This window comes from Candoia aspera, chromosome 4, assembly GCF_035149785.1.
Source record: "Candoia aspera isolate rCanAsp1 chromosome 4, rCanAsp1.hap2, whole genome shotgun sequence".
Taxonomy (NCBI): domain Eukaryota; kingdom Metazoa; phylum Chordata; class Lepidosauria; order Squamata; family Boidae; genus Candoia; species Candoia aspera.
The window spans coordinates 104,827,128-104,851,695 of NC_086156.1; the positions used below are offsets into that span (position 1 = coordinate 104,827,128).

The window sequence follows — 24,568 nt, forward strand, 5'->3', positions numbered from 1 at the left end:
ACATTGACCCGCCCCACCAGATCAGGCAGAGAGGGCATGCTACGGACCCCATCAACAAAGGAATTTCATCTAGTGGGGTCCAAGAGGCGGGCCTTCTCTGCAGTGGCTCCCACCCTTTGGAATATCTTGCCCCCGGAGTTGAGACGGGTTTCCTTGCTTCCAGACTTCTGGAAGAAATTGAAGACCTGGTTCTGCCGCCTTGCTTGGGATGGGGAGGTAACAGCTCCACCTGGGTGTGGTTGGTGCCATAGCACCCTTATTGATCGGGATTCCATCTCCCCTTGGATTTAATATTGATTATCTTATTTATGTTTTTAAAACTGTGACTGAGGTTTAGACGTTTTTATTATCTTTTTTATTGTAAACCGCCCAGAGTCCCCCGTTGGGGGAGAGGGGCGGTAATATAAATCTAATTAAAAAATAAATAAATAAGGAGACAAGGGGAAAGCATCAGATAGCAACAAAATGATCTGGACCAAGCCAGGTGAGACAGACTAAATGCAAGCTTCTTCTTACCTCAGCTTCTTCCCATGTCTTCTTGGCCTCAAAATACCCATAGCAGTTGCCCTGGTACTGTAGCCACTTTCTGGCACAGGTGTCAGCACTAACTGTACAGGTGGAAGACAGAAAAACAGAAAGGATGGAGAGTGGGATCAGGAGGGGAAAAATCTACTACTCAACCAAGAACACAAAAGATCTTGCAACCTATATGTCTGTCTCATTTGTTCAAATCATTGGCCAATTTGGATCAGCAGCTTATATACTAATAGGCAAACAATCTTCTGAAAAAGTCTTTCTTGGTCCCAAGTGGAAAGATTAAGACTTGAACCTGAGCTTTTGGTATGCAAAACATCTCTTCCAAGCATCGCAAAATGTCACCCACCCACTCTGTGGTTACATGATCACATTTCGAGCACTTGGCAACCGCCTCTCATTTATGACTGGTTGCAGTGTCCCATGGTCACATGATTGTGTTTTGTGACATTTTTTGCCATTTTCCAGCAAAAAACTGCCACTGGGGAAGCTGGATTCACTTAATGACCTGTGATTCACTTAACAACCACTGTAAGAATAGTCATAAAATCAGGTCCAGTCATGTGGTGACTCAACTTACTACTGCAATGACTTACGATGGAAGTTCCAGGCCCAATTTGATCATAAGTCAAGGACTACCTGTAACTGAGAATCATTACCACAAAATGAAGATTTACGTTAGAGGAATAATGGACTCTGAGCAGTTCTCATTTGAAACCAGTTTGAGTAATACATTGTCATAGCCTCATTTGTTTGCTTCAATATAGAGACTGTCATACGGAGAGCAATATTATGGATTTGGGAATGAAGGGGACGGTGCTACCTAAAAATAATATTGTTTCCATACCCTACTCAAGTCTGCCAAATCTCTATGTATGCATGACGCTGTAATACATCACTGGCTGCTTTTCAGAAGAATCCTACATTGTAAAGTTATCTCCACCTTCTTGTTACTGAAGGGGTGGGCAATAGACAACTTGCAGAATTTTCTTCCTACAAACAATGAGGTCCCGATACAAGTTACTAATGTGTTCAAGTCAAGGAAAGCACGCCGTATTTTAGTGCTAAATAAGATTTGAAGTGCAGATTTGAAGGCGACCACTAGATGGCTTCAAGGAAATGCATACAATTCTCTTTCCTAGTGATCATGTGGATTTTTGCAGCTGAGATCTGGTAGCCCTAGTACCAAAAGAGTCTCCTAGCCCAGAAGCGTGGCTTCAGCTGTTTTGTTCTAACAGCAGTGAGGAACTTATGAGAGACTCACCTCCAGAGAAAGGGCTGGAAAGCAGAAAGCTGATCAGGAAGGCACTTAGATAAACAAGTGATCCCATTTGCTAAGCTCGCCTGTAAATACCAAACAGTGATGGAGCCAAGTGAGCAGCAGATCTTTAGGAGGAACATCCATACACAAATTCAAACTTGCTGTGTATTTTCCATGTTCAAGAGTTGATACTGCACAATTCCTTGCTCACAGGTTTTCAGCCAAGTAGATTATTAATTTTTATATAGGGCTCAAGCATTATATTAAGCTGTGGTTTATTTGAACCATGGCTTGATGATAAAGCCATAGCATCCTGGTTTACATCTCACATAATACCATGAATCTGGTAGCCATAACCTGATATTCCAGGGCTCTGTGGTGGCAGAAGTTTCCACAGTTTCTTAGCGAATGTATTTTTAAAGTAAGAGGAGAAAATCATTAAACATATGATGGGCGAATAATCATTAAGTAGGCTTGCATGAACATCTGACACTCCAGTTCAGTTCAGATAGGTTGGAAACATTGAATGCATTTGTCAGATTGAATGGGTCCATATACATCAAGTCAATTTAGATAATGTGGATGTTTTCCAAGGATGTGCATGTGTTTTAATGGTCCAAATCAAATCAAATTCAGAAGTTCAAATTAGATGGGTTTTTCTGAATCAGTCTGAACATTTGAATGGAATTGGACTCAATTTGCATATCCTTAATTTCATCTATTAAATTTAAATGGAAAACATATTAAAATCTATTTTTCCCCAAGCTTGACCTATCACTTTTTGAAAGGCTTCTGGCATACCACTCACTGGCCAAGTGTAGGCCTCTCCCTAGAAAATGTTTGTGCATCCTTGCCTAAACTATGATTTGCAGACCAAAGTGACTTGACTCCCACATTATGCAAAGTCAGAACTAAACAAACCACATTATGACTTAGTACGCTTGTGAACCCAGCCCATATCTCACTCTTAGGCTGGCAGGCTTCATTTTCAAGTTCCACAAGGCATGATACTGGGAAAATGTCCAGCGGTACTTCCAGCTTAGAATTTTACACCTTCACTAGTTGGTCAGTTACACTGTTTTTTTACAATCACTACAACACAAACCACCACATGTCGCCCTCAAGTCTGTAGCGTCTGAAAACTACATTTCCAAAAACCATAGACTCCTCTGTCCAGTAGAATAAGCTGGCTCTCAACACCATTTGTCTAAAGGGGGTACCTGAAACAAAGTATTATAAAATAAAGTGTTTTACCTCCAATGCTCCATTACCCCTCCCTCAAAGCCACCTTTTATGGAAACTCATTTTATTAATTAATGTATTGGATTTCTATCTAAGAAGGCCCACCCACAATTTGGATTCCCTCCCCCAAAAAAATACATCTCCTTTTGCAAATCTGTTTGTTCTATCATACAGGTGCTGCCCCCTTGCGTACACATTGTGCCATATCAGTTACATAAACAATTTCAGTTGCTGTCTGAAGATAGAGGAAGCTCATCATCGTCACCATCATGCTTATAGTTGTTATTGCTATCCTTGCGAAAAACTTTCCTAATGTTAAGCTCTTTCTCAGCTAGAAGACCTCCTGAACGATGCACAGAAGCTCGGAATTCAAAGAAAATCAGTGTTTCAGCACTGGTATATAATACAGTAAAAGCATATTTAAATGGCAACAATGGTACCGAAAGAAAAAACAACAGATCATTTAGGTCCTCACCTGAATCCTCCACTAGAAGTTGTGTTGTGGTCGCCTGCTGAATTTGATCTTAGATGTTCTGTTATATAGACCTCAGGAAGATGTGATGAAGTAACAGGGGTAACAGGTTTCAGGAAATACCCTGATATACTATTAACACCATTGCAAACCTGAAGGTCCAGCTACTAAATGTTATCACAAGCCCAAAGGTGAATGCCTCTGTCACAAATGACTTACAAGTGACCAATCTGAAGGATTCCCCTACCATTTTCAGACAGAGAACTTCCTCTCCTGAGGGATTCAAGGATCTTAGGTTGAACTTATCTACCACGAGAGAAACATTGTAGGAAACGGTCCACATTTATCAGGTACATCCAGCCTTTTCTTAGATGGGCAAAGGCGGCTTTGGGAGGAACTTGCCTGGACTTGTTTTAGTTTCGCTTTTGTAGCCTTCCAGCCCAGTTGCAGCCCAGTCCTCTCTGAGCACGTCTGAATGCACAGCTTGAAAATAGATTTTTGTGCTTTCTGTAAATAAATTTATTTTTATAGAAATGCCTGGTGTGTGATTTTTCTGATCTCTCGGGCCAAACGCTTTCCAGCACTCAGACACTTGCCAGAGCAGAGGCTCTCCTGGTGGCTGAGCACATCTCCACTTACCAACAAGAACTCAGTGACGTCTGGATTGGACTCCACGATGTCCATTGGGTGAGATCACTGACTTCACTCTGTTCCTAGTTACCACTACCGACAGTAGCGTAATGATTATTGACTTACCTAAATCCTGTAGATTCCTGCTCCATACGTTGCCACTAAAAAATTCAATACTTCCTAATCACAGACAAAAATTACTGGTCAGTCTTTAGACAAAGCTCTGATTCCTTTCACCACATTCCCTTTCCACAGACCAGGAATGGGACTGATGGATCCCCTTACAAATCCTGGATGAGCTACCAGCCAGACAACGATGGCAACAATGAGCACTGTGTGGAGCTGCGACAATCCACAGGTAAGCAAACTTTTCAGTGTCTGAGGATGACAAGGATGTCTTAGGGACACTCGAGGTCTCCAACTTCTCTCAGCCTATGGGAATCACAGGTCAGCCGGTCCATGTATCCGATCTGCAGCGGCAACCGGCTCCTTTCGGCTTTAAGCCCATCTCTGAGACACCCAGGGACTAAAAGACTTATGATATGACCGAAAGTTTAAAGGGTTTAATTCCATGAAATAACAGAGTAGAGTGCATTTTGCTTTAAAGAGCAGGGAGTTTAGTTTTAATGTTACATTGAATACCTTGTCATGGTTGCAGTTTTTTCTCCAATTTGAAATGATACAGATTTGAAATGGGTAGCTAACATTGTACCTAATCTTTTCTGAACATTATTTCAGGGAGAAAGTCTTTGGTCTAATTTTAGGAGGAAATGGGTGAACATCTTAATAGAGGGGCGTGGGAATCAATAGTTCAAAAGACAGAATTCAAACCAAACTCCCGTTTTCTTAACTTGTCCCTTTAGACACACAGACACACACACACACACACACACACACAAGTATATGTATATGTGTATGTATTCTGATTCCTCTGGACCACGCCCATTTGAGAAAGAAATAAAGGCCAAAAATAATAGCACTTTCCTTGTCATTTGTACTTTAGGCTTTCAGCTATGGAACGACAATCAGTGCAGCAAACTCAATGCCTACATCTGCAAACAGGAGCTCTGAGGATGCAGGACGCTTCTCCCTGGGCTCCCCAGGATGCCGCTGTGATGGACTGCCTTCCCACTAATCGCATCACCTCCTCACATTCCACAGAGATAAAGGTCTGTCCCATCCTCTTCAAAAGATCAGTTCACAAGGTCTCCTTTTTCTTCTGGACCTTCCCTCTGGCTTGCGCGCAGTGCAATATCAATAAAAATGTTCTGATGCAGATCTTTTCTGAAGTTGTCACTCTCGGTTCATTTATCCTCTCCCCGGTAACAATGTGCAAAGGAGGACAAGAAACCTCTTCTGCACCTTCCTCAGTCATGAAGGTGTACAATTAATGTGTGGTGGTCACTTATCATTTTTCGAACTCCCATCCAAATTCCATCTTCTGCCTGTCTACACTATTAAGAGCATGGGGGGTTGTTGGGTGGTGGTGGTTGGTTGTTTGCATTTGGAAGTCAGTGAGATGACCCACAAGCTTTGACAAGGGTTTGTTCTAGTTCAAGATTAATGTTTGCTAATTTAGTAGGTTATCTCCTACCTCTTCCCCATGATACTGTTAAACAAAAGACAGAATTGCCACCACCTACCATTTTTTTACCCTAAAAATGTTTCTAGTGCCAGATAAGCATTTAGAGAGCCTCTAAACGTGCTAGAGGCTGACTCTTTGGAGTGCACTGTACCAGCTTCCCATTTAATTTGTCTTAAATTAAAAGAATCTAACAAATCAAGTTAAGGTAAGATACAGAAGCTGGTAGACATCAGAGGAAGCTTCCATGACCATCTCATTGCCCACTTCTGCCTTGGTGGTTATTGTATTCCTTCTTTTTTCCCCTCTTTATCAGATAACAAATGGATTGTACAGTTAAGATCAAAAGAAAACTCTAGCCCATTGATTCCTTCAAGCAGGATATTCCAGGTAGAAAGCTGTGGTTGTCTAGAGTCAACTGTGGCATGAGGGACCTCAAATGAAGCTTTCATTATTACTTCTCCATATGATTCTAAGATGGAGCAGGCAGACGGAGGATTGGCCAGTTGACTGTGTGTCCCATTATCCCTGAGAGTAAGGTTGGCCTAGTGGTTAATGCATCAGGCTAGAAACCTGGAGACTGTGAGTTCTAGTACCACCAATACTCTTCCTGTCCTGTGTCTTCAAAGTCCAACTTTTGCTTCCATGGAGTGTCACAGAGAATACGATGGTTTGCACGATTATAATCTTTGTAGGTATAGACACATCATGGCATCTGAATATCAAATCAAATGAAATCAAATATTTATTACGGTCATAGACCAGCATAAGGACGGTGAGGTACAGTCAATTAAAAAACATAGAAGATACATCAGTCACTCTCATGTGTATGTGTGTGTGTGTGTGTGCGCGTTTGTGTGTGTGTGTGTGTGTATATATATATATATATATATATATATATATAGAGCTGTTAAGCTTTCCCACCACTTCTTCAATGAAGTCACAAATGTAGACTATTCAATATTTCTAAACCTAGAGCACATACTGTATTATGTTTGCTCAGAGGCTATTCCCTTTGTACGGGATGAGGCTAATTCACAAGTAAATCTGAACAATTTCCCTGCCTTTTTGACACCATTGCTAGTTTTCTTACCACGTCTTAATGCTGAAAAATGTACCAATGAAGGGAGAATGCATACAAGGTAATGGAAACTTGGAGGATGTCTTTACGAGATTATAATTGATTTTATCTCCAGCTCAGTTACCGAGAATCTCCCCCTGCCAACCAGGAGCATCCACGGGGGAATAAAAATGCAGAAGAGGCAGCCCCAATCATGCAGTCAAAGCCTTGCTCCGTTTTACATGTGTCACACAGATGATGCACATAAAAAAGGGACAGAGCTTTGATCTCATGCTTGCAGCCACCATCTTAACTATTTTGCCCCCCTCCCATGGACGCCCCTGTTGCCAGATGAAAGGAAGTGTGGCCACGCCTTCTTCTTGGAATGTGGGGTGCTCGAGGCAAAGCAGCCAAGCGGTGAGTCCCCCATTTCCCCGCTGCTCGGCCCCTTTCCATACCCCCACGTGCTTACCACCTCCAGCCACCCAGAGGGGGGCTCTGCAGGTCTTCCAGTAACCCAATTAAAGTCCTGTGGGGGCCACCCTGAAATCTGGGGGACACACTAGTGGCTCATGGTTCACAGATCGTTCGCCAGTGATGTACATGATCAGCATTTGAGTTCCATGTTCTACACTAGTGGGTGAAATGGCAGGAGACACACCTGAATCTAGATGCGTGGATTATACATCTTATTCATCTGGGCTGGTGAGAAAAGTTTCTTACCTCAGCTTCTTGCCAGGTCAGCTTATTATCAAAATACGCATAACAGTTGCCCTGGTTTTGCATCCATTGCCTGGCACAGGAGCTGGCCTCAGCTGCACAGAGACAAAAGGATCAATAGGGAGGAAATGGGCATTTAATGGGTACTTCTTACTGGCCTCCCTTAAAGAAAGAAAATCCCATTTGATCTATACAGATTGTGTGGAAATGTCTACGGACCACTATCACTCATCCAGTTTATTTGCTGTGAATACAAAGTAGATTTGGCTTCAGAGACTCACCTTCTAAGAAAGGATTGGCAATCAGGAGTCCAAGGAAGCAAAGGCTGAAATAGGTGACAAGTCCCATCTTCTGGTGGACCTTCAAGGAGGAAATACCCATAAGTTCAAGAGCGATGTTCATCTAATATTGCATTGCAGAAGAAGGAAAACTACAAGCTACATTTGGTTGGAAGAGATAAAGAAAAACTTCACAGAAATTTATTTTCTACTGCTACAAATTTAGCTCTCTTCAGCCACTCACCTTGTGATGGTCTTCTCCTGGATGGATACAACTGGTGGACAGGTGAGCTGGAGGCGTCTCAGATGCTCTCTTGCTTTCTGAGAGCCTGTTATATAGATCCCAGGCAGACATGGTGCAACACCAACAGGAAGTGCAGGTCCCCTTTCTTCAGTTTTGCATACTCAAGGTTAAGATGAAACAGGTGGAAAGCAACCCATTCTGCTTTCCTTCAAAGGGGAGGAAAGGGCAGTCTGCAGCCATTGACTGCAATGGGGGAAAATTATTGCAGAAAAAAATAACCTTTGGCAATGTCTCAGTCAGAAGGAATTAACAGTAATCATAAGCAAATCTTCACAAATGTGTTTCCCTCATTCCATTCCTTTTAAATTCCAGATTGCTGTTTGATTACTAACTGTTTTTCCTTTTTAAAAAATGCATTTTCTCTTCATAGAGGAAGTTAGCACACTGGGCAATATAATTCAGATGCTATGTTGTTTCTTTAAGTAATTTTATTTTAACTTTGTGATAATTGTTTTAATCTTTGCCATGTTCTTAAAATATGATTGCTTCCTTTGACAGTTTATGTGTGATTTTCTGGTTTAATTTATATTAATTTATAATTTTTAGGTGATGCTTCTGACATAATTTATATGAAGTTTGGATATTCAGTTGTGGGTTTTTTAATTGCACTTTTTCTCAAAGGCTATTAGCTACAAGACAACTACTTTCAGCTTAGAAATGAATAAATAATCCACTTTTTCCATTGACTTAATTCATTTTAGCTTTATTCTCTGTGGTTTCTGATTTGGTTTAGGCAGAGTTTGTATATTTACTTGTGTATTTATTGTTCGCTATTCTTAGAAATCTGTCCCATCAAGCAACTGATAAAATTTAGAAATCAATCAATAATAATCAATGAAAATATTATACAGTAGACTCTCAGTTAACCGGAACTCTAGCAACCAGCACAAAAATAGAACCAGAAAGAAACCGGTATCCTCAAGCAACCAGCAAAAAAAATCTGTATCTCTCTGCTGCCCTCTAGTGGGTATTAGGGTTTAATAGTAACTCTCAAGCAACCAGAAAAAAATCCTGGCACTCTCAAGCAACCAGCAAAAAAATCTGTATCTCTCTGCTGCCCTCTAGTGGGTATTAGGGTTTAATAGTAACTCTCAAGCAACCAGAAACTACATTCATCCGGCATCTACCAATCCCCACGGCTGCCTCTTAACTGAGAGTCTACTGTAGTAAATGACAATTCTAAGTATGCCATTTATCTGAAAAGTAGAGGTTAAACCCCAGTTTAAGGGCTGATTGTCCTAAAAGGAAACCCAAAATCATCTGAATATCATCAAGTGAATATCCAAAATCATTTGAAATATTGCAAAATATAATAACCCAGACAATAAATGTTGATCAATGCATTTGCAGTTAGAATCACTTAGATAGCATATTATAACCTTGGAGGCATCAGCTCACAGAGACCACATCTGGAAAAGATCAGAGGGCTCTTATTAAGCATCTCCTGCCTTGCATCCTCAAGCAGTGGTGGCGGAAAATGAGAATGCTTGAAAAAACAAACACATTAAAATGATGGAGGAAACATCTCCAAAGAGTCTTAGCACCCTTACCTTTTCTGCTATCCCCCCTTTTTTTTTTAAGAAATGTAAGTTTGTGGAGTGGGGGGATGTATGAATCAAGTATAGCCATGGAGGATGAGTTGAACAGACTTCATTAAGAGTACTTCTAGTTTTTTCCTCTGGTGACATAAATGTCCCTAGTCTGAAAGGAGCAGCAGTTTTGCAAGACCAGAAACCAAAAAAATTAGGGCAGTCCCAAACCCCAAACAAACCTGGAGGTGCATGTGAGTGTTTTTCCTCCTTGAAATGAGATCTGAAGCTACAGTTGCAAAGAATGGGAAGGCACCTATTTCAATGTCACACTCTGATGACATTTTGACAACAGTCTTGCTGCTCGGGGGCAGCTTACCAATGGATTTCAGAGCATTCTCCCTCCTGGACAAATGATTGAGACAGACTGGTTGTGCTTAATCAGAAGAGCCTCATCAAATGTCTGCTGGTTGGCACATTAGTGCACAAGAGGACTGCAACACAAGGGTTGCAACATGGAGCTGCTCTCCTTGTCCTTCTCCTTCTCCTTCTCAACCAAAAAAATATCAAACCTCTGTCTGTCTGTCTGTCTGTCTGTCTATATTTATCTCTATCTATCTGTCCTTCTGAATTTCTCATCTACCCTCTGAGTGGCAAAAATAAAAACAAAAGTAAAAATGAGCGTGAGATGAGTGAGATTGAGAGTGAGGGAGGAGGAGAGAGAAAGGAATACAAATCCGATGCAAAACTAGACACCCTTAATGAATCTATATGCTGGGACCAAGGACGCACTGGAATAAAACAGATTAATTTTCAGAGTGTCAGCAAAGCATAACAAAGGAGCATTCCCCCCTTAAAAACACCCAAATTTTTAAAAAAATACATAAGAGGACCCCTCTTTAGAATATTTCTTTCCATGTATCTTCCATTTGGATATTTTCAAGGAAATGTTCTCTTAAAGTTTTCTTTTGGTATAATACTTGGGGTGATACAGGATAATAAATCTGTCAATTCACAGGATGTGTGGAAGTCATAATAGGATCTGTCATGAAACTAGAAAATGTGAATGTTAAGCTGGTAAAGTGCCAGTCAAAACTGATGGATTGATTATGTGCTATCAAGTTGTTGTTGACTCCTGGAGACCGCATAGGTAGATTTTCTCCATGATGATCTGTCCCTAACCTGGTCTTTCAGGTCTTCTAATGGTGCACCCATCACCTCTGTAAGTGAGTTCCTCCACCTTGCTGCTGGTCTTCCTCTTCTTCTCTTTCCTTCCATCTTTCCCAGCATCAGAGCCTTCTCCAGAAACTGGATCTTCTCATAATGTGTCCATACTAGGATAATTTGAGCCTGGTCATTTGTCCCTCCAGTGAGAACTCTGGGTTGAGCCAGCCTAAATAAATGGTTATTATTATAAGTAAATACTAAATAAGCAGAAAACAAATCTTGAGATGACCCTCTTCTTGTGGAATTACTTTATTAATCTAAAAACTGGCAACAAATACATATCCAAAATCCAAACTGAATTGGAAGCAGCCTAAAAAAGAGGCATCAGAAACCAGAGATCCACTAAATCTTTATCAAGCACAATTTAGTCTCAGAACTGTGAATGTCTTATCATGTTAGCTTCCTTTATGAAAATAATTTTGATTGTAATGGAAAGGCAACTATTTGGAATTTAAAATTAGATTAAGGAAAGGAGGAAGTGCTTGCATATTTGCTAGTAATATTATTTCCTTGCAATCAAGACACAGAGTCAAAGGGCTGTTTTTTCAATCAATCCTCCCCGCAGAAATCAAGGGCAGCACAATGCTTTTTCTGCAGTGCTGATGCTGGGGAGATGACCTTCTTTCTACCCCTTTCACCCAACATTGTGCAAAATTTGAAGATAGTGGATCAGGATTTCCTTAAAGCTCTTGACTCATCTTGGTATTGTGTCATGTCTGTCTGAAATCTATATAAGAGCAAGTGGCACCATCAGAGGAGCTTCCCACCAGGAGAAGAGCTTCATTGGGTGAACAGCTTAAGAGGTAGTTTATAACATTGAGCAAGATGGTTCCTGAAGGCTATAGCAAAAGGTTTTTAATGTATTTGAGACAAAACAATGGCTTCATGAAGAAGGACTTCTAGATACCAAGCAGGAATCCTAAAAATGTCTACTTCTTACAAGACCATTCTAAAGGTACAGCGTCCTATCCTTAGTCTTGTCCACAAACTGCTGTAAACTGCTTTGCTTGGTTTTACCTTAGTAAGATTTGTGAAATCAGCACTGACATTTCATAAAATATGGTTTATGATCTAGCAGTCTGTGTGAATCCAGCCTGGTTTATGCAATAAAACACAGTTTTAAACCATCATTGGTGTCTATTCCTTACCATAATGATGCCAAAATGACAAGATGGGCATTGTGACAACATGATACAAGCTCTGCCCTCTCATATTTACATCACAACATTAGATTCGAGTATGGAAATAATATCACACTCACTCAACAGGAAGATGTCCTTGAATCTGAGATGACCCCTCCCCAAAAAAGAAAATGGTGAATATGTAAAAGTGCCTCTCTTGTTCCTTCAGGACCCCAAAGTAACACTCATACATGCCAATGCATCCAAAGAGAGCTTCAGAGATGCACACTCCTAACGTAATTTTTCTTGGATTTGTTTAATTAAACCAAAATCTAAACATGAAGCTACACCAAAGCACCAGGCTCCAGTATTAATTTGGTTCCCCAGAATTCCGATGGGCCCCATCAGGACAGCAGACTATGTGGGGAAATAAGGATGGAACATTATCACAGCTTGACCCTTTGGTTGGCGGCGAGTCCACATGATGACAAGCAGGAGTGGTAGAAAGCATCCTCAGAAGCTAAAGGAATGGCACTTAAGTAACTTCACTACTTAGCTTCTGATAAATGGGTGTTTGGAGACTGGCCATACCCTTGTGGAAGCCAATTTGAGATCATTCAAACCCTCCTTTCACCCATGGTGGCCATTTGGTGACAGTGCCCATAATATGTTCTCAAACTTCCATATGTATTCACTGCCCCCCCCCAGATGTTTATAACTCTCCTCCAACCTGCTGTGCAGAAGAGAAAACATGGCCAGGTGTGGCTTCTTTCAGTCCCCAAACAGAAGTTACGCTTGCTCAGATGCCTTCTTCTCACCTGTTAAAAGTACCAGACACCCGGTTTCTTTGCTGTCCAAGCTTACCAGAATACTGTTTCATTGCATTAGAAATATTCTCTAGATGTACATGCCCAGCTTCCCTCTCTCAGCAACCTTGGCTGCAAAGGGTCTTCCTGGTCCCTAATGAATTTCCCATGGATCAGAAAGGTTTCGGGTATCCCACTTATCCCAGATATGAACAGCAGATGCTAGAAGAATATACAGGTTAGCCCTTGGGCATGATGCCAAACCACAAAGAGACCAAGCACATTTAACCAGATAAGGAAGGGTCCCTGTGCTCCTATGGCTTGTAGAACAGTGTCTTTCAAACTTGGCAAGTTTAAGATGGGTGGACTTCAACTCCCAGAATTCCCCAGCCAGCAAATTAGAGGTGCCTTCACATGCTGTTCCTCCGTGGGATATATTGCCCTCATCTGACAGCAATGCCCCTCTGGATTCTGCATTGGACAAACGGGACACACTTTGTGCAAAAGGATGTATGGACACAGGTGTGGCATCCAATTCAAAGCAAGGACCAAGTCACATCAGAGCATGTTAACCTCCCAGGATACTCCATTACAGATTTCAAGGTGGCTGTTTTAGAATAACGAAAATACGCCAGCTCAGCTGAGCAAGAGATTGCTGAACACCCAAACATCAGACTATTTCCGAAACTCTTAACAGACACAATGGGTTTCTAACACATTACAGTTGCAGGTGAATGAGAGATTTCTCAACTGTCTCGCGGGCACCCTGCACCTGCATAACCACCCTGTCTTCATCCCCACAACTCACGAAAGCTTATGCCTTTTAATAAAACGTGTCAGTCAGAAAAAGTGCTACCTGATTCCTGATTTTTATTCCCTGACTCTTACCTGGCCTATCATTAGTAACATACACCTCTGCACTGAAGAAGCTTGCTCTCTCAATATTCTCTCTTCAAGGTGTAGTTCGGACAGGAGTAAAGCTTTCTACCCTATGCATTCCTTAACCAATCGAATTTTTACCTCAGTTAAAATAAATATTTGTTAACATTCACTGGTAGCTAGGCTAAGCCCGTACTCTGTATCCCAGTCAGCAGTATCATGAGCAATTTTCTTTTTGAATGACACCTGCTGCTATTTAATGACTCAGTATCCTTTTAGCACTCAACATGTGCTCAGGAGCACATGGACTCACAAGACCTCTCACTCCAAAGACTTATGTAAAGACTCAATAACCTGCATTGCTTCCTTTTGTATTGTCCATCCTGAACTGTACATGTTCCATTATCATGACCTTTACTTCAAAGACTTGGACTTTCAGCCAAGGGGCAGCAACACTTAGCCATCATTCCAGGAGATGCTACCTACCTCCATATAAATGTGTTTGAATGATCGACTGATTATGCGCCATCAAGTCAGTCTCGACTCTTAGCAACCACATAGATGGATTTTCTTCATGACGACCTGTCCCTAACCTGGTCCTTCAGGTCTTCCTTTAAAAACAAGAGAAATGATTGAAGAATTTTACACAATAATAAAAGCAGTACCAATTTAAGAAAAAGAGTAAAGAAAAATAGTGAATAAATAAAAGAAAAGGAAAAAAAGTACAAAAGAAACGGCTTCTGATCTACGTTACAATAAATTTACTACTACTTTACAAATAAATTTATCATCTATGCTCCCTCTTTAAGGTTACATCGTGATTCCCTTCTTCCCATAGTTCTAATCTTTCTAATCACCAAATCCATAAATCCATAAAACACCAGTTCATTTTTTTTTCCATTTTCAGCCATCTATAAAAGGTTTCCAATCATTAATTAATGTACTCATTGTCCTCTCTCTAAACAAACAAGTCAAATTTGCCATCTGAAAATTCTGGCATCTTCACCAACCATTCTTCAGTTGTGGGTGTTTCAGAATCTTTCCATCTTTGGGCATATAATAGTCTCTCTGTAGGTCCTTCAGGCCTCCCAACGGTGCACCCATCGTCACTGTAACTGAGTCCACCCACCTTGCTGCTGGTCGTCCTCTTCTTCTCTTTCCTTCCACCTTTTCTAGCATTAGACCTTCTCCAGAGAGCTGGGTCTTCACTTAATGTGTCCGAAGTAGGATAATTTGAGCTTGGTCCTTTGTGCCTCAAGTGAGAACTCTGGGTTGATTTGTTTGATGATCATTTGTTTCTTTTCTTGGCTGATATAAATGCATAATAAAAACAATATCTAATAAAGGGCATCTACAGTATGAATTCTAAGGGACATGGTGGCACTGCAGGTTAAACCGCTGAGCTGCTGAGCTTGCTGATCGGAAGGTCGGTGGTTCGAATCCGCGTGACAGGGTGAGCTCCCGTTGCTAGTCCCAGCTCCTGCCAGCCTAGCAGTTCAAAAACACGCAAATGTGAGTAGATTAATAGGTACTACTTCGGCAGGCAGGTAACGGCGTTCCATGTAGTCATGCCGGCCACATGACCACAGAGGAAGTGTCTATGGACAAACGCCGGCTCTTCGGCTTTGAAACGGAGATGAGCACCGCCCCCTAGAGTCGGACACAGCTGGACTTAATGTCAAGGGAAACCTGTACCTTTACCAGAAGCAAAGCTTGCTTATATTTTAAGAGACAGCAATAAGTTGTTAATGTTGATTATACTTGAAGAGGAAGTTTCTTCTTCTATTTTTTTTCTTCCCTTTTTCTTTTCCTTTTCTTTTGCTCTTTCTCTGAACTTTTAAAAAATTTTAAGAAATAAAAAAAATTAATGTATTTCTGTATTATGTTGTTCAATTAGTTTTCCTTGTTTAATATAATCCTTAATAAAATTATTGGGGGGAAAAACAGAAGCAAAGCTTGCTTTCTGATAGTCTGTTTAAGATTCCACGCTAAAACATCTTGACACAGGGAGGAATCTCATCTGCCGCCAACAGAGATGTAAATGTTAGTTCATCCTCAAAAGTCCACAGATAATAATTATGTCTGAAGTGCTTTGGATAAGCACCCTTTTTTCCTACTTCTTACAGCAACATTTGGATTACACCAACTGCAGAAGCATATCGGAGGGGGAAAATGTGTCATTCTCCTCTGCCATCACCCACAATTGCATAGAACTCACCAGCTGTCATTTAACAAAAAGGGTTCTAGTCCTCATGCTGACACAGACACTTGGCAATGTGTGAAAGCCTCTGGCAATTTCTGGAGATTCGTTGCTACGCTTGGAAGCACTTCTGGCATTTCCTGTTGTTTTCTCCAACTTCCCTGCTGGAGACAATCACCCCAATCTCCCTCTGGACACTTGGCTTCCTTAATTGATATCCAGAGACGGTACCAGATGAGACAGGAGCATCTTAAGGCAAGGTGAGTTATAAGATTTGTCTGGATTGTTAAAAAAATGTAACTTGGTGACCCTAATATCCTTTTGTGACAAGGAAGAGCAAGGAGAATTAACATCCTTTCGCCATCTCATGCTCTTCCAAAGACCCTAAAATGTAGAAGGATTTTAAAGAAATAGTTGCAAACCCCTAGGGATTTTCCCTGCTTAACAGTGGATGTTTGATTAGGTTATTTGAGATTTCTTTAAGGAAAATAAAACAGTAAACAGATTTTCCAGAAGAAACTGTCAGCATCTTGGAACACTTATATGTAGTGTTACACTTACGTCTTATATGTAGATGCGGATGGAAAAAAGAAGGACTTATTTTCAGAAGTAAATGAGGAAAAGGAAAGAGAGAACAGCTGTGTTCTTACAATATGCTTAATCAAAGATAAAGGGTCAGGGGATCCATTCACACAACAATGTATTAAGCTTGGTTAGTGTTAACCTTGGGAAGATAAATGTATGGTCCCATTCACTCAATGGATTGAAGGCCTGATTATTCTTCTACCTATGAGCAGATTGCCTACAGACATAAGCTTTGTATGGACAAGTACAATGAAATATGGGACTCATTTATACAAAATACAGTGGGTGAAAGAAGAACGATAGTTATAGAAATGTATTAGAAATAAATATATATTCACCTGAAAAAATATTGGATATGTATATATAGAATTGTAACAGTATATTAAACTTTGGTTTTTTTCTGTTTTTTTTTCTTTTTTTTTCACTTTTTTAAAGCACTTTTTAAGCGTTGTTTCTTTCTTTTTTTTGAAGGTGTATGTATCTGCATTGCAATTATTTTTGTGTTTTACTTTTTAAAATTTTTCTTTATTTGTTATTATTTTAAAAGCAATAACAAACAAACAAACAAACAAACAAACCCTTGATTGGGTTTTCCTGGGCATAGTGTAAACTCAGCCATTAATCTATGGTACAATGTGTGAACTCAGAAGATGGGTTAATTCAGGGTTGTGTGAATACTGCCCATCTCCCTCAGTCCCTATATTGTCACCCATGATTACAGTTGTTCCTATGTCAGGCAATATCTGTATTTGTCTTCCCCTTTCTCAGAAATGAATGCCAGGTATTCTGTTGGTTTGTCACATGAGCTAGTAAAGCTAGGGACAACTTAACCCTGATTCATTCCTGGTTAAGGAGGAGGTGAAGGCAAGGTCATGGAGAAAAGGCAGAAAATGATGCTCCTGAGACGTATTTGTCCCACGTTGGGGCAAATGGGGACACAGCCTATGCTTTGACCTTTCTTGAGGATGCTATTTTGTTTTCGTACCTTGGGCATCCAACAACTTCTTTCTGTGCCCACCCAATTTCATTCCCTCTTCTTTTTCCTTTCTCTTGATCAGTTACGGAGGAAGACCAAGACAAGAATGGCTGAGAACAGCCTACGTCCTGGGCTAACCACAGTTCTCCTCCTGTTGATGGCTTGGTGGGCCACGACCAATGCCACAACTTTTGAGAAGTTCCTGAGGCAGCACGTGGATTACCCAATGACTGAAGCTCCAGATACCCAACGGTACTGCAACCTCTTGATGAAGCGTCGTCACCTGGCAACCAATAAATATTGCAAACACATCAATACCTTTGTCCACAAGGATGTCCCTCAGATCCAAGCTGTGTGTGGCCCGGCAGGGGAACCAACCACAGGAGACCTACGAGAAAGTAACATGAGCTTCCCCCTCACGGTGTGCAAACTTCAAAGGGGCTCGTGGGCTCCAGAGTGCAACTACATGGGGACCAGTGCTGTTGACAGGATTATTATCGCTTGTGAAGATGGCTACCCAGTTCACCTGGAGACAGAAGTCCCAGACTATTAGGAGCTGGAGGAGTTGTAAAATTAGGCCCAGAGAAACCAGTTCAGCCCTCTGCCTTCTCTCTCTTTTTCCTTCTACTGTTTCTTATAGTTGATGATTGATTATGAGCCATCGAGTTGTTTTTGACTCCTAGTGACCACTCATATAGGTTTTCTCCATGACGACCTCTCCCTAACCTGATCTTTCAAGTCTCCCAACGGTGCACGGATCATCATTCTTATAGTAGTTATGAAGAAGAAAATCTCAGTTTATTTTCTTTGTTTTTCTCTGTTTTTCTCTTGGAAATAAAAATCAACTGAATTTAATACTGGTGATCTTGTCTGCATGCTTTGGAGAGGTGTCTTGTTGATTAATAGTAGAGATTTTTTAAAATGCTAATGGGAACGAGTGGTTTCTGACTGTAAGAAAGATTTGATTCGATTTGCAAATGAAAAAGAATTCAGAAACATTAGTTGGTCCATCATCATCATCATCATCATCATCATCATCATTTCAATCTGCAATTAAAAAGTGAGTCAGTGATTTTTCCCTGGTGAGCAATTCCTGGAATTGTTGAAAGAATCCTTCTGTAATACCGCAGACCAAAGGGAAAGGGTCCTTCGAGAGAAAAAGGGTCCTTTAAGAGAAAATTTAAAAAACGGGCTCGTCCGGGATTTGAACCCGGGACCTCTCGCACCCTAAGCGAGAATCATACCCCTAGACCAACGAGCCTGCTTCAGTACCAAAGTCCCGCAGCGCTGTTTTTGAGCTTTAGAGCCACCTAGCGGCCAACGTGGCACAGGATTGACTTGCGGTTTTTAAAAAATCTGTCTGCAGATTTAAATCTTTGCATTTGTTCTTTTTCAAACAAAGGAGGAGGGAAGAGACATAAAACAAAATCTCAATCACATCTTACAAATCCAGGTGGGGTTTTTAACCACCTGCCCCTTTACTTTGAGTTCATCGCCTTTCAGCAGAAGGTATCTCTGGGCGCGCACCAAAAGCCTTTTCCTTCCATTTTTCGACGAACGCGGACGAAATGGGACGGATGAGTTTAATGCCCAACACCCGCTCCTTCTTTCACTGTGACTTTCTATTTTGCTTTGCAGTTCTGAAGCTCCGGGAACGTAAGGAATGGCTGGATTTCTCTTCTTTTTCTCCTTCCTGTCTTCCCCTCTCGCTTATTTAGTCCGAGTTCATTCCCCGTTTCTAATTTCCATGGAGAAAAGGGGAAAACCTGACATTTGGAGAAGGGAGGGAGGGAGGGGGATACGCTTGCTTTTTCATTTCTTGCAGCGCAGGGAAGAGTTTCATCAGGCACCATTTGCCAGAAACGAGCAGAGCGCAGAATTTCCTCTCGCGCTGGATGGTTTTGCAGTTGATGGTCGACTTTTTCCTGGCTCCTCAGTGAACAGTCAGACGACCCTCCCAACCCTCCCCGTTGCTGAAACAGAATGACGGGGGGGGGTGTCCCCAAAACGGGACTTTCAGGTTGGGGTGTTACTGCGGTGCCACTCCGCAGAGGCTGGAGGAGCCAGGCTCAGCTGCTCCACCAGGAGATGCCAGGGACGTTTACGATCCTCTCCAGCCACCTTCTTGCCTGCTATTTCCCCAAACCCTGCCAAGCAGAGCCAGCCTCAGGAGTCCCTGTCTCCTGCACCCCGCGGCCAGAATATGCACGGGTCTCGGTGCAAACCCTCGTTCTTCATTCTCTCTCTGAGGTATTTCTGGGTTCTCAGTTCCTTTGGCACCAAGTTCCCCCCTCAAAAAAGCCCCTCCGCGTTGCAACTTGCCCAGGCTGCAAACGCCAGCAGGACCTACTTCCGGTCTGGTGCATTTTGCACTGGGTCCCTCCCACCAATTCACTTCAAGAGCTTCGACAGTTTCCCACTCGGGAGTTTTTTTTCCTGCAGCCCGCGGCAAACCATGATCTGCCGAAGGAGCCTGCGGGAATTAACAACTCTCGAGGGGCTCCAAAGGACTTCAACGGTGGCTTAGTGTGTTATTGCCGGCACCAATATAACAAAGGCCCCAGCGAGATTTGAACTCGCGACCCCTGGTTTACAAGACCAGTGCTCTGCCCTCTGAGCTATGGAGCCCGGGTTAATGCCGGTCGTTCACTCAACAGCCTAGAAAACACCTATCCAAAACAAGATAGCGTCGTCGTCATCATCATCATCATCATCATCATCATCATCATCATCATCATCATCATCTCCTTTTTAATATTGAACTCAAGGCGCGGAACATAGCTAGCATAAATGTATTAACTGATTATTAAGCATTAATTAATTGTGAATCAATCAATTAAATGATTAAATTAAATTAAAATGTATTCAAGGAAGTTCAAGGTTTTCACTTAAATATTATTTCGAGGCCCTCGGTTAGTCATTTGCTCTTCACAAAATCCAAAGCAAAGAAGGAAGGATAAGAGTGAAATAACAAAGCGAGCTGATATAAAGTAAACCAAGCAACTTACACATCCATTTGGGAGGTTCTGTAGGTCCTTTCTCTGAATAGAAATGCTTTATTCTTATGTTTAGCCTAAAGCAAGTCTCTTTCGCTCGAAATATCTTACTATTTTTCAGTGTTGCAACCTTAATCTTATAAACGAGCAAAAAAAATCTTCCTCTTTCTCTCTGAATAAACTTATTGTCCCTTTGACTTTTAATAAATATTTTAAATATTGCAAAGAGTTTAAAAAGTAGGGCTCGTCCGGGATTTGAACCCGGGACCTCTCGCACCCAAAGCGAGAATCATACCCCTAGACCAACGAGCCAGCTGTGAACTATTCTTTCTGAGCTTACTTTGAACGTGGAGAACGGATGGTATCCCAATAATTTTGTTCAAGTTCAGAGCCTGAACTATTTTCTCGCCTTTGGGAGGAAAAAACTGCACTCGATTTTGTTCCTGTCAAGAATAGCATTTGAAATGCTTTTATAGGCTGCAGTTGAGAAGCTGAGAAAATTAAAAGTTGGATCCGGTTGGCTGAACACGGAGTTCCAAATCAAGAGCGTGCAAATATATCTACACTACGCTTACGCTACTGGTGCAGAAGATTTTTTTTTCTTAAAAAAAGAGACAAACCAGCAGATGGTCTCCGGCTCTGCAGCAATACATCAGGAAGACCGACAGCCTCGGCGGAAATCGTATTTTTAGGCAAATAAAAACTGACTCTACGCGACGTAATCCGAGAAAATAATGAAACAATCCGGGCTCTCTTGCAAGAGAGGAAGAAAGTGGGTTGCGACGCGCGGACTCGGCCCGCCCTCCGTGTCGTGCCAGCAGACTCCCAGACTTGGCTAGCCATCCGGGCACGCAGATGGGCAAATGCCTGGCTCCTCCGCTCAGCAGCGCCAAAGGCTCTTACCTGGCGTGGGCACTGACAGAGAGGAGTGCCAGCTAAGGATGCCCCGGGGCGCTTCCAGCCTCTCTTGCTTGTGCAAAGATGCAGAAGAAGGCTTGTGATCCTTCTGCGCCAGGAACGGGGGGAGACAAGGGGCGGGACGGGACGGGGAGCCCCCCTTTGGAGCAAGGGACCCTCTGCGCGGCTGGCGATCTTGCTGCGGGACGGGGCCGGGCGGGGCGGGAGGGAGAGGGGTACTTCGGGCACATTAAGCGAAGACCCAGCTCTCTGGAGAAGGTCTAATGCTGAGAAAGGTGGCCGTGCAAAGGGCTTCCCCGTCCAGGAAAGGGCATAATTGGCACATAAGATGCATCTGTGCAGAGGCCTTCCTATCCACGGTTGCGACCCACTCTTCAAATAGGCGCTATCATTCTAAGAGGACCTCCAGATGGTGCACCAGTTCCATTTGGTGAGCTGCTACCACATCCAGAACTAAATCTGGACAAGGTAACAATAATCTGAGTTATAAACAGCTATATGGATAATAACCAGGGACCTAGTGGCAAAAATGCAGCTCCTAAAGTTGGTTTTATTCTGCTTTAGTGGTCCTTATTCATCAGCACATGGCCATCGCATTTTTTTGAATTGCCTTCAAGGGCAGCCCGGTGTAAAGCAAATTACAGTAGTCCAGATAAAAGATGATGAGGGCAGGAATTACCATCCCCAGGGCTTACTGGTCCAGGGAACAGTAAGACAACCAGCAGAAATTAGGCAGGGGCTGTCCCTATGAGTCCATGAGAGACCCCAAATTGTGTACAGGTAGTCCTCAACCTATGACCATTTGTTTAATGACTGTTCAAAGTTACGCTGGTGCTGAAAAAAGTAATTTGCAACCAGTCTTCACACTTATGACCGTCGCAGTGTCCCCATGGTCACGTGATCAAAATTCAGGCGCTTGGCAACTAGCAAGTATTTACAGTGGTTGCAGCATCCCAGGGTCATGTGATCGTTATTTGCAACCTTCCCAGGGGGCTTCTGACAAGTAGAGTCAATGGGGGAACCAGATTTGCTTAACGACTGAGGTGATTCATTTAACGACTGCAGCCAAAAAATCATAAAATCGGATGCGACTCACTTAACAACTGTATCGCTTAATGATGGGAGTTCCAGTCCCAATTGTAGTCATAAGTTGAGGACTACCTGTACTTGTTTGTTCAAGCGTGGTGGCACCCTGTCCATAGTTAAGGATGGAACTATCCTGGAATCAGGAGACTTCTGCACAGCTAGGAACTCTGTCTTGTTGGGATTAATCCCGAGCCTGTCCTGTCCCACGCTGGGTCTCACAGCTTTCAGTCACGGGGTCTAGACTTCCATCGCACTGCCCATACAACCCAAGGTTGGAATTATTAACATATTGATAATATCTCACCCTCAACTGATAGAGGACTGTCCCTGTGGTTTCATGTAGATTTTTTTTAATTCAAACTTTATTAATGTTGATAAAATTAATAATTTTAATAAAATTAATTTATTAATTTTCAAAATATAGGTAAAAACTAGAAAGCATGAAACAAAAATCTACAAAGAAAAAAGTGTGAAAATACAAGAGAAACTACATAGAGGGTGACTTCAGACTTTCCGCAACGAAGATATACAGAAACCCAGTATCAATCTCTTGCTGCCGGTTAAACCAGAATAAACATTATTTCTATAAGTTGTTTCAATTTAGAACAAAACAAACTCGCCCAAAACAGTTTTCCTCCCCCCTCTTTTTTTTAAAAAGTCATATAGCAACCTCTTCCAACCTAGTCCCCCCCCAACAAAAACAATGCATAAATAATATCCCTCCTCACTTTCATTTTACTCCTTCCTGTCTACTCTAATAGAAAACTATACTAAAATACAGTAACATAAACTGTCTACATTTTAATACACATACAAAAAAGTAACTTTGTTAATATCCCTTTAGCAAACATAAGAATATCCAAAAAGAACCAGAAACATCAATCCAAATCCTTAAAAGACCATCCGAAGATATTTAGCCATTATCCCACTTCAAAGTAAACCAAAGCATTTATATATCACCACATTATACAGAGAGCTGTCCCCTTAAGTCTCCAATTTTTTCTATAGCCCTCTTCAAAAAGTCCAGATTTTCTTCAAAGATCATCCAACATTCAAAACCCAGTTCTCTTTCTTGATATTCCATCAACACAACGTATCCAAGTTCTCTTTTTAAATACAAGTCCTTCTCAAGATCAAATTTCTCCAGTTCAGTTCCCCATTGTCCTTTTAGCACCAAGATCTGAATCTCAATCTTCTTCCCTGAGGCAACATCTTTAAAATTGTTGTATTTTTCAACTTTATCCATCCCCCCCCCCCCCCAATTGCCGGCACAGTTTATTATTCACAAATTCTGAGAGATGTTCAAAGGCTTGAATAACTTCTTGGTAGAAATCACTGAAAATCTGTTTGAATTCCTCCATTTCTCCATTTCGGTAGATTATGGCGCCCTCTCGTGAGTGCAGGATATTGAAGAAATCCTCCAACTCATTTACAGATATATCTAATCGTGAAAAGTGAAAGCAGAGACAGTTTCCCAGTGGAAGTAGAAACAGAAAGATAAAGATTCAACGCCACGGATTCATCAAGTAAAGGAAATGGTCTATGATCCTCAAAATTCACTTTTTAAAAAAGCAGTATAAAAACAACTATTTAAACTCTCAACCGTACACTTTATATATGAAGAAAAAATCAAGTTTCAAAATTTTAAAAAAAGTTTAAAAATCCCAAAAATAATGCAGATCACCAAGAGACCCAGCATCTCTTTGCCGTAAAAAGTCTCTCTTTGGTTACACATAAAAAGAATAATAATTTTGATGTTTTAGAAAGGGGTGGTCAGTTTTAGAGTCCGATTTTGGCTTCAATGCGGCTTGGGAAAAGATGACGGCTCCACCTCCCAGCTGTTCACTCACTGACTGAATGTTAAACTCAATTTTGCGATCTTCTGGCTACGAGCAGCCATCCGGAGGACATATGGGGTGATTCCTGGGGTTCCCCTTAATCCAAAGAACACTTCAGGGGTCCAAGGAAGCCCTCCTGAGCTCAATAAAAATGCTGCGTTGTCAGGTCAGTCTGCGGAGCTCATGAAAAGAACCTATTCAAACTGCCATGATCCCCACCAGAAGCCAGTTTCATGTAGATATGGAAGAGAAATCTACTGGAATCTACTGAAGCGGGTGACCCTAACAAATTTAATGACATAAATAAATACATAAATAAGGAGA

At 41.7% G+C, this 24,568-nt stretch overlaps 2 protein-coding genes, 1 long non-coding RNA gene and 3 other non-coding genes across 6 annotated transcripts in view; 1 reads left to right on the forward strand and 5 right to left on the reverse strand.

Annotated features, from left to right (window-relative positions):
* Positions 1 to 8,100, reverse strand: part of LOC134495801 (C-type lectin BpLec-like) — a 65,448-nt gene extending 57,348 nt beyond the window's left edge. The window contains exons 1-2 of the mRNA XM_063301458.1: positions 8,024 to 8,100; positions 7,783 to 7,861 (exon numbers count right to left, since the gene is read on the reverse strand). Of these exons, the coding sequence (XP_063157528.1) occupies positions 7,783 to 7,849 (67 nt within the window). The 5' untranslated portion in view covers positions 7,850 to 7,861; positions 8,024 to 8,100. The remainder of the gene's footprint in view (positions 1 to 7,782; positions 7,862 to 8,023) is intronic.
* Positions 523 to 3,638, reverse strand: LOC134495803 (uncharacterized). Its single transcript, XR_010067849.1, has 3 exons — positions 3,513 to 3,638; positions 1,799 to 1,878; positions 523 to 608 (listed from the first exon to the last, which is right to left on the reverse strand). It is a non-coding gene; the product is annotated as an uncharacterized LOC134495803 (long non-coding RNA).
* A 9,392-nt stretch (positions 8,101 to 17,492) lies between the features above and the next one.
* On the forward strand, positions 17,493 to 18,219 carry LOC134497429 (ribonuclease-like). Its single transcript, XM_063303088.1, has one exon. The coding sequence runs from the start codon at positions 17,513 to 17,515 to the stop codon at positions 17,957 to 17,959; it is 447 nt and encodes a 148-aa protein (XP_063159158.1). The 5' UTR covers positions 17,493 to 17,512; the 3' UTR covers positions 17,960 to 18,219.
* A 376-nt stretch (positions 18,220 to 18,595) lies between these two features.
* On the reverse strand, positions 18,596 to 18,667 carry TRNAP-AGG (transfer RNA proline (anticodon AGG)). The gene has a single exon. It is a non-coding gene; the product is annotated as a tRNA-Pro (tRNA).
* Positions 18,668 to 19,961: 1,294 nt separating this feature from the next.
* TRNAT-UGU (transfer RNA threonine (anticodon UGU)) lies at positions 19,962 to 20,034 on the reverse strand. Its single transcript has one exon. It is a non-coding gene; the product is annotated as a tRNA-Thr (tRNA).
* Positions 20,035 to 20,642: 608 nt separating this feature from the next.
* Positions 20,643 to 20,714, reverse strand: TRNAP-UGG (transfer RNA proline (anticodon UGG)). The gene has a single exon. It is a non-coding gene; the product is annotated as a tRNA-Pro (tRNA).
* Positions 20,715 to 24,568: the final 3,854 nt, after the last annotated feature.

Coding starts and splice junctions, on each gene's coding strand:
- LOC134497429 (XM_063303088.1), top strand. CDS start 17,513: ATGGCTGAGAACAGCCTACGTCCTGGGCTAACCACAGTTCTCCTCCTG.